The sequence below is a fragment of the Babylonia areolata genome, chromosome 21 (genome assembly GCF_041734735.1).
Source record: "Babylonia areolata isolate BAREFJ2019XMU chromosome 21, ASM4173473v1, whole genome shotgun sequence".
Classification (NCBI taxonomy): Eukaryota; Metazoa; Mollusca; class Gastropoda; order Neogastropoda; family Buccinidae; genus Babylonia; species Babylonia areolata.
In genome coordinates, this window is record NC_134896.1 from 46,763,049 (window position 1) to 46,773,048 (window position 10,000).

At 42.5% G+C, this 10,000-nt stretch overlaps 1 protein-coding gene across 2 annotated transcripts in view; it reads left to right on the plus strand.

Moving 5' to 3' along the window:
- The window catches only part of LOC143296345 (uncharacterized), a 24,203-nt gene that overhangs the window by 1,274 nt on the left and 12,929 nt on the right, over window positions 1–10,000 (plus strand). Inside the window, exons 2-7 of one of the 2 annotated variants that reach the window (XM_076608222.1) lie at window positions 712–878; window positions 3,021–3,174; window positions 4,753–4,919; window positions 6,174–6,311; window positions 8,096–8,150; window positions 8,915–8,972. In XM_076608222.1, the coding sequence (XP_076464337.1) occupies window positions 764–878; window positions 3,021–3,174; window positions 4,753–4,919; window positions 6,174–6,311; window positions 8,096–8,150; window positions 8,915–8,972 (687 nt within the window). In that variant the 5' untranslated portion in view covers window positions 712–763. The remainder of the gene's footprint in view (window positions 1–711; window positions 879–3,020; window positions 3,175–4,752; window positions 4,920–6,173; window positions 6,312–8,095; window positions 8,151–8,914; window positions 8,973–10,000) is intronic. The other variant, XM_076608223.1, reaches the window with a different exon arrangement.

Below are 10,000 nucleotides of genomic sequence, written 5' to 3' on the forward strand. Positions count from 1 at the left end.
GTGTATCAAACAGTTTTTTTTTAAATACATCAGCTGAATTGCAGTCTATTCTATTCAAGGTTCTAATAATTTCTATTGTACTTCTCTTTGCTCTGACTGCAAGATCTTCCAGTGCTACCGTCCAGCTGTGTCATGTTAAAAAAGTTAGTCCTAAGTATTTGTATGTATTAACTCTCTCCATACGAACGGCGAAAGAGACGACGTTAACAGCGTTTCACCCCAATTACCATCATCAAAATATTGCAAGCGGAAGGCTCTTATACTGAAGAGGTGAATGTTGACAAAGAATACCACAATTCTGACGACGGAAGCTAAAGGTTGAGTCATTGAGACACCCACTGGACATCCGAGGGGTCTGTGTAGAGGAGAAGTGAGGACTGGCCGTACTGAGTGAGTTAACTATTTCCAGAGAGAGAGAGAGAGAGGGGGGGGGGGAGATAGTGGGAACGAAACAAAATAAAACGACGCAGACAGGCTGACAAGGAGAAAGGAAGCATGAAAGAAAAGGGGAAAAATAAGAAGAAATAACTAAATGCACAAAACGTAAGGAGAAAGAAGAAAACGAAAACGAAGACACACAGATACAGACATAGACAGACAGACAGGCACACACACACACACACACACACACACACACACACACACACACAGAGAGGCGCGCGTTGTCCTTATCATATCATCATCAATACTTTTGTGTTCCATGTTTGCCAGAAGAAGAAGATCTGGCGAGACAGGGAGTCAGCAGCACTGGAGAAAGACGAAGATGAAGCAGAACACCATTTCCTTTGTCATCACGGCTGTTATCGGTGCTGTGGGCCTGGGGTCTGGCTTCATCATTGGCTACCTCTTGGTGGGCCCGTACCACAAGATGTACTCAGGTAATGTCCCTGACATGGCTACCTCTTGGTGGGCCCGTACCACAAGATGTACTCAGGTAATGTCCCTGACATGGCTATCTCTTGGTGGGCCCGTACCACAAGATGTACTCAGGTAATGTCCCTGACATGGCTACCTCTTGGTGGGCCCGTACCACAAGATGTACTCAGGTAATGTCCCTGACATGGCTATCTCTTGGTGGGCCCGTAACACAAGATGTACTCAGGTAATGTCCCTGACATGGCTATCTCTTGGTGGGCCCGTACCACAAGATGTACTCAGGTAATGTCCCTGACATGGCTACCTCTTGGTGGGCCCGTACCACAAGATGTACTCAGGTAATGTCCCTGACATGGCTATCTCTTGGTGGGCCCGTACCACAAGATGTACTCAGGTAATGTCCCTGACATGGCTACCTCTTGGTGGGCCCGTACCACAAGATGTACTCAGGTAATGTCCCTGACATGGCTATCTCTTGGTGGGCCCGTACCACAAGATGTACTCAGGTAATGTCCCTGACATGGCTACCTCTTGGTGGGCCCGTACCACAAGATGTACTCAGGTAATGTCCCTGACATGGCTATCTCTTGGTGGGCCCGTACCACAAGATGTACTCAGGTAATGTCCCTGACATGGCTACCTCTTGGTGGGCCCGTACCACAAGATGTACTCAGGTAATGTCCCTGACATGGCTATCTCTTGGTGGGCCCGTACCACAAGATGTACTCAGGTAATGTCCCTGACATGGCTACCTCTTGGTGGGCCCGTACCACAAGATGTACTCAGGTAATGTCCATGACATAAACGGCGACATCGGTTTTATTATTGCCACTGTTAGATCTGTTATGCTGAGAAAAAGTCTTAATGCGGAGTGATGGCCTAGAAGTAACGCGTCCACCTAGGAAGAGAGAGAATCCGAGCGCACAGGTTCGAATCACGGTACAGTCGCCAGTATTTTCTCGCCCTCCACTAGACTTTGAGTGATGGTTTGGTCTAGTCATTCGGATGAGACGATAAACAGAGGTCCCGTGTGCAGCATGCACTTAGCGCACTTGAAAGAACCAACGGCAACAAAAGAGTAGCCCCTGGCAAAATTCTGTAGAAAAATCCACTTCGACAGGAAAAACAAAAACAAAAAAAAACTGCACGCAGGAAGAAAAATGGGAGTAGGGGGGTGGCGCTCTCAGTGTAGCGACGCGCTCTCCTTGGGGAGAGCAGCCCGAATCTCACACAAAGAAATCTGCTGTGACAAAAAGAATAATACAATACAATACAAACAGTGGAGTGATGGCCTAGAGGTAACGGGTCCGCCTAGGAAGCGAGAGAATCTGAGCGCGCTGGTTCGAATCACGGCTCAGCCGCCGATATTTTCTCCCCCTCTACTAGACCTTGAGTGATGGTCTGGACGCTAGTCATTCGGATGAGACGATAAACCGAGGTCCCGTGTGCAGCATGCACTTGGCGCACGTAAAAGAACCCACGGCAACAAAAGGGTTGTTCCTGGCAAAATTCTGTACAAAAATCCACTTCCATAGGAAAAACAAAAACAAAAAAAACTGCATGCAGGAAAAAATATTTAAAAAAATGGGTGGCGCTGTACTGTAGCGACGCGCTCTCCCTGGGGAGAGCAGCCCGAATTTCACACAGAGAAATCTGTTGTGATAAAAAGAAATACAACAACAACAACAATAACTGGTTTTAAGCAAACCGTGGAATTAAGAGGCTCTCTATTGAGAACAAGAACAGGTTGGTGGTTTCCAAGTTTTTCTTGCCATGTTATGTCCATGGTGTCGAGAAAAAAGTGTCCAGGTAAACCCTGGAAACACAAGACTCTCTGTTAAAGGTAGGAGGACGTTGGTATATACTACTACTGCTACTGCTAATACTACTACAAGGCCCACAACAACCACAAATCCAGAATTTGTTTCTTTTCCTTGTGTGTGTGTGTGTGTGTGTGTGTGTGTATGTGTGTGTGTGTGTGCGTGCGCGTGTGCGCGCGCGTGTGTGTGTGTGTGCGCGCGTGTGTGTGTGTGCGTGCGTGCGTGTGTGTGTGCGTGCGTGTGTGTGTGTGTGTGTGTGTGTGTGTGTGTGTGTGTGTGTGTGTGTGTGTGTGTGTGTGTGTGTGTGTGTGCCGTGTGAAGAAGCAGGCGTGCAGAGTGAGGGAGAGCAGCAGCCGCAGCACCATCTCCGCCAGCGGCAGACAGCAGACGACAACAACAACAACAACAACGCCACTCTGACCGCAGCCAGGCTAAACCAGTGCGGCAAGACTGCCCGCCACGACCCCGCCATCAGGAAGTGAGTGCAGGACTGTGTTGTGTGTGGAGTGATGGCCTGGAGGTAACGCGTCCGCCTAGGAAGCGAGAGACTCTGAGCGCGCTGGTTCGAATCACAGCTCGGCCGCCGATATTTTCTCCCCCTCCACTAGACTTTGAGTGGTGGTCTGGACGCTAGTCATTCGGATGAGACGATGAACCGAGGTCCCGTGTACAGCATGCATTTCGCGCACGTAAAAGAACCCACGGCAACAAAAGGGTTGTTCCTGGCAAAATTCTGTAGAAAAATCCACTTCGATAGGAAAAACAAATCAAACTGCACGCAGGAAAAAAATACCAAAAAAAATGGGTGGCGCTGTAGTGTAGCGACGCGCTCTCCCTGGGGAGAGCAGCCCGAATTTCACAAAGAGAAATCTGTTGTGATAAAACTTGAAAAGAAATACAAAAGAAAGAAAAGAAATAGTATTGTATTTCTCTTATTGTCACAACAGATTTCTCTGTGTGAAATTCGGGCTGCTCTCCCCAGGGAGAGCGCGTCGCTACACTACAGCGCCAACCTTTTAAAAAAAAAAAATTTTCCTGCCTGCAGTTTTATTTGTTTATCCTATCGAAGTGGAATTTTCTACAGAATTTTGCCAGGAAAACCCTTTTGTTGCCGTGGGTTCTTTTACGTGCGCTAAGTGCATGCTGCACACGGGACCTAGGTTTATCGTCTCATCCGAATGACTAGCGTCCAGACCACCACTCAAGGTCTAGTGAAGGGAGGGGGGAGGGGGGAAATATCGGCGGCTGAGACGTGATTCGAACCAGCGTGCTCAACTTCTCTCGCTTCCTTGGCGGATGCGTTACCTCTAGGCCATCACTGTACTTGTAGTATAGAGACTACCGTTTCTGGACCACTTGACTTTTGACCCCAAAAGGCCCTCCCCCTCCCTCGATCCCCCACACACGTCGTCTGTCAATCATACACCTCCACTGTCAATCATTCAACCTAGTAATTAATCGATCGATCGATCAAAATTTAATATATAAAAAAATCAGTCAACCAACCAATCAATCAATCAGTCACTGAATTAGTTGATTAGTCAATTTATGTACTGATATCAGTCTAATTATTTATTTGTTTGTTTGTGTTTGTTTCTTTGTTTGAATGATTGTTCATTCGTCAAGCCTTTTCATGATTAATTAGTCATTTATTTAGATCTTTGGTTGATTTATAGATCAATAAATAAGCATTGATTAAGTCATTGATAATAAATTGATATTGATTTGTCTATGTATTGATTATTCATGCGTTGATTAATTGATTTAACTATTCATTTACTTATTAGGCCTGTCTACTCATTGGTTTATGCATTAATTCAGTCATTTATTCGATAGAAAAAAACAAATAAAACTGCATGCAGGGGAAAAAAAAAAAAAAAAATGGCTGACCCTGTAGTATAGCGACGCGCTCTCCCTGGGGAGAGCAGCCCGAATTTCACGTAGAGAAATCTGTTGTGATAAAAAGAAATACAAATACAAATATATCCATCCATTCAGTCAGTTAGTCAGTCAGTCAGTCATTCACACCACCCATACCCGTTTGACACCCCCGCAGGTTCCTAATAGAAGGAGAGGTGTCGGCGTGCAAAGCTGTGGAGTGCCGGGTGGATCTACCCCGGGTGTACACGGTGTACAAACTGGACCCCAACACCCGCATTAACATTGACGGTCAGCTGGGGGACACAGCCTGGGAACAGGTGGCCTGGACTGAGGCTTTCGTGGGTCAGTGGCTTGTGAATTATTGTTAATGAGTGTTTTTCTTTTTTATTGTTTTGTTGTTGTTTTTCCGTGGGACAGTGGCTGGTTTGGGTTTATTAATATCCTTTTTTTTCATAATTATTATTGTTATATCATCGTCATCATCATTATTATCATTATTATTATCATTATTATTTCGTGGGTCAGTGGCTTGTTTTGCTTTATTATGACCATTATCCCACATCTATCCTTTTTTCACATTTTGTTTGTTGGTTGGTTTACTTCATTTTATTCATTTATCTATTAATTTATTTATTTATTTATTTATTCATGTAAGTCCTTTTCTGCCGTTTCTGTTTACTTCTCCTTCCTTTCCCGGTTTCTCTCCCCTTTAAATAACTAACGTGTCAATCACAGACGTGCATTTCATCAACACCATCTCGGTACTTGTCCTGTGTCTTCTGCACATGTGTGCTCTGTTCTTTTTTTCTTTTTTCTTTTTTTCCTTTTCTTCTTCTTTTTTTTTTTTTTTTTTTGGTCCTTTACCCCACCTTCCCCATCCTCGGACCCATGTCTACTCCCCCCCCCCCCCGCCCCGCCAATCCCCCCCCCCTCCCATCCCCTCCCACATCACTTGCTCCCTTTTCTGCATCCCCCCTCCCCCCCCCCCCCCCCCCCCTCCATTACAGCCACACACTAAATATTACTGTCATTTCTTTTAGAACAAATTTCTAAGATGCCTGGTTCCTTGGTGCCTGTTTTGACTGTGGTGAATTGGGATGTGATCTGGGGCCTGTGTGATGTGAGACTGTGGCGATGATTGCCCGTGTTGGTTCATTTGTACACACACACACACACACACACACACACACACACACACACACACACACACACACACACTGTTATGTCACTTATTTTGAAAATTTGTATATTTCATTGTAGAGCGCGGTGAGCCCAATCTGAGATGGGAGTACTGCGCTATATAAAAACCTGCATTATTATCATAATTATTATCATTATTATTATTATTATTATTATTATTATTATTGTCATCATCATCATCATTATTGTTGTTGTGGTGATGGTGGTGGTTGTTTTGTTATTATTATCATTATTATCATTATTATTATTATTATTATTTATCATCATCATCATCATCATTTTTATTATTATCATCATCATCATCATCATCATCATCATCTTCATTGCTATTACTTATATAGCGTTCATCTTCCATCAGGTGCCAGACTGTAAGCACTGTACAAAATACATACACAGACATAGGGGGAGAGGACCTGCCGGCCCCGCGGTTCGAGTCCAGGGTCAAACTGCGCTGGGATGACAGCACGCTGTACGTGGGGGCCTACCTGCAAGAGCTGGCTGTGTGGGCCAACAAGACCCTGCACGACTCCACCAGTAATGCAATGCAATGCAGTGCAATACAATGCAATACTTTATATTGCAACGCGATACATTACAATACAATGCAATACTTTATATTGCAACGCGATACATTACAATACAATGCAATACTTTATATTGCAACGCAATACATTACAATACAATGCAATACTTTATATTGCAACGCAATACATTACAATACAATGCAATACTTTATATTGCAACGCGATACATTACAATACAATGCAATACTTTATATTGCAACGCGATACATTACAATACAATACTTTATATTGCAACGCAATACATTACAATACAATGCAATACTTTATATTGCAATGCAATACATTACAAAACAATACAATACAATGCAGTGCGATACAATACAATACAATACGATGCAATGCAATAATATAATACCATACATCTTTATTCATGTATTTGGAAATAAATTGTGCATCCATAGGCTCGTTACTCACCCAACACAATACCTCAGCCCATAGCCGAGTCCAGCAACACACACACAGCATGACAAAAGTTGGACCGAAAGATCAAAAAGCTACATATATACAGCAAAATACATACAAGCAAGTAATACACGACAGCAGCTTCGTTTCCATACAAACCCCTAATCACTCTTCTCTACACACACACACACACACACACACACACTTACACATACAGTGTTTATAAAATGACATGGATATCAAGAAACCCATTTTCAGAATAACTTATGCTTCTATAAGAATATCATAAATTGTCAAGTGACAGGTTGATTATCTTCTTTCTTTCTTTTTTTTTCTTTTTTTTTTAAAGGAAAATATTTTCAAAAATAGCACGTACATTAACAAATAAAATAACATGCTAGTTAAATTAAATCAATGGGACATAACTGTTGGCATTAAACGCAGACATGACTTTCCCCCCACCCCCTCCCTGCAGTGTATGTAAGCTTTATTGTGTTCCAGTGAGTGTCAGCATGATTTGATGTGGCAGTTCGTGGATATACTATTTGCACTGAGAATAGGAATGACTCCCACTTGCAAAGTATGTAGGCTTTTACTATGTAAGTGCCAGCATGAAACTCGAAATACATGGCTATACTGTACTGTGAAAAAAAGCCGAATCTACTTGCATTGGTAAAGAAAAGACTTTTCCTGCCTGTAAGCGTTTGTTGTTTTTTTTTTTTTTTTTTTTTTTTTTTTTTTTTTTTTTTTTGTTGTTGTTTTTCCTGTCAAGGTGGGTTTTGCCAGGGACATCTTTCTAGCGACAGCAACATGTCCATTGCTTTATATTTTGCGCTTACGTAGGTACTACGAAATTTCCTTATCTCACTCAGTACGGCCAGTCCTCTCTTCTCCTCTACACAGACCCCTCGGATGTCCAGTGGGTGTCTCAATGACCCAACCTTTAGCTTCCGTCGTCAGAATTGTGGTATTCTTTGTCAACATTCACGTCTTCAGTATAAGAGCCTTCCTCTTGCAATATTTTGATGATGGTAATTGGGGTGAAACGCTGTTAACGTCGTCTCTTTCGCCGTTCGTATGGAAAGAGTTATGAAGTTTGCATTGTGAAGCAAGAAGGAAGTTTTGCTACAGTGGTTTCATAAATGACGCTGACGATCGTCTTCCATAATCAGTCTTCATAGGACGGCATAGGCGTTGTGTTTGTCTCCAATTAACTCTATCTGTTAGTGTCCATGCCATGCAACGAGTTCCTTTCCAGCATGCTATTTACGGATTATGATCGTTATTTGTTTGTTTGCTTTTGTTTTGTTTTGTTTTGTTTTTTGTTAACAGTCTACCAAGACAACTCCTTCCAGATTTTACTGGACACAGCGCAGAGCAATCACAAGTAAGTTAAAACAGCTGATAATCTGGACAAAGTACCACGATTCTGATCATGAACATTACACCCACGGGTTCTCATGAGTTGAGGAAAAAAAACGAGGTCAGTTTCAAGTTACGTTTGCCTTAAGCATCCACAGAAGACCACACAGACTCGAAGACAAACACTATTATGCCAAAGACAATGGGATTAAGATCCATAACACTCAATGCTTAAATGCACAAAAAATATGAAGAAATTGTTTGCGAACAGTTAAAGATACAGGCCAACCGTTGCTTGTTTATTATCATCATTACATTAGCAGCAGCAGCAGCAGCAGCAGCAGTAGTAGTAGCAGTAGTAGCAGTAGTAAGCATATCATCATCATCAATCATCATCATCACCATCATCATTATTATTATCGTTATTATTATTATCATTCAACATTGGGCACATAGATTAGTAAGTTCTGCCGCTTTGTGTCTTTGAGAATCAGGCTTCTCGTTTTGTGGTAACCCAACGTAATGACAACAATAACAACGTTAAGGGTAATTTGACAAGTTGAATGTTCTATCATAATTGATAGATTTAAAGAATAACCCAGGCAGCTTAGAAATCTGCTATGGTCGAAGAACAACAGACACAACACAACACAACACAACACGACACAGACAGACAAGACTGACAGACAGACAGGTCATCCTTCATCTTCAGCTTCTACACACACATCTTTACGATATTACACAGAGCATCTGTTCATAGCCTGTCGCCCTGTCTGCCTGTGCACACAGGTACAAAGAGATCTCCATCAACGCCATGGGAACAGTGGCAGACACCATGCTGACACGGGTGAGTGCTCACTTCTTCCTTCCCATGGCTTTCTGGTTTTGTTCGTTCTTCTTAAGTTTAACGTCTTTTCACTGTTCGTTCTTCTTAAGTTTAACGTCTTTTCACTGTTCTTTCTTCTTAAGTTTAACGTCTTTTCACTGTTCTTTCTTCTTAAGTTTAACGTCTTTTCACTGTTCTTTCTTCTTAAGTTTAACGTCTTTCCACTGTTCTTTCTTCTTAAGTTTAACGTCTTTTCACTGTTCTTTCTTCTTAAGTTTAACGTCTTTTCACTGTTCGTTCTTCTTAAGTTTACCGTCTTTTCACTGTTCTTTCTTCTTAAGTTTAACGTCTTTTCACTGTTCTTTCTTCTTAAGTTTAACGTCTTTTCACTGTTCTTTCTTCTTAAGTTTAACGTCTTTTCACTGTTCTTTCTTCTTAAGTTTACCATGAGCGCAGTTCAAGGTTCACGAAAGAATTAAGAAGCTGCACAGTTGTCTGTCGTTTAGTGCACGGTGAATTGACGAAGCTCATGTCCGACAAATAGCAGTGTGCAGCCAGTGAAGTGAGCGCCACTGGTAACCAGGTATGCTTTCTCACACGTGCAATTCTTTTCTTCTTCTTTTCTTTTTCTTCTTTTTTAAAACTTTTTTTCTTCTTTTTTAAACTTTTTTTCTTCCTTTTTTTTTTAACATTGAAAAGTACGTGCAGTGATGGCTTAGAGGTAACGCGTCCGCCTAGGAAGCGAGAGAATCTAAGCGCGCTGGTTCGAATCACGGCTCAGCCGCCGGTATTTTCTCGCCCTCCATTAGACCTTGAGTGGTGGTCTGGACGCTAGTCATTCGGATGAGACGATAAACCGAGGTCCCTTGTGCAGCATGCACTTAGCGCAAGTAAAAGAACCCATAGCAACAAAAGGGTTGTTCCTGGCAAAATTCTGTAGAAAATTCCACTTCGATTGGAAACAAAAACAAATAAAACTGCGCGCAGGAAAAAATACAAAAAAGTGGGTGGCGCTGTAGTATAGCGACACGCTCTCCCCGGGGAGAGCA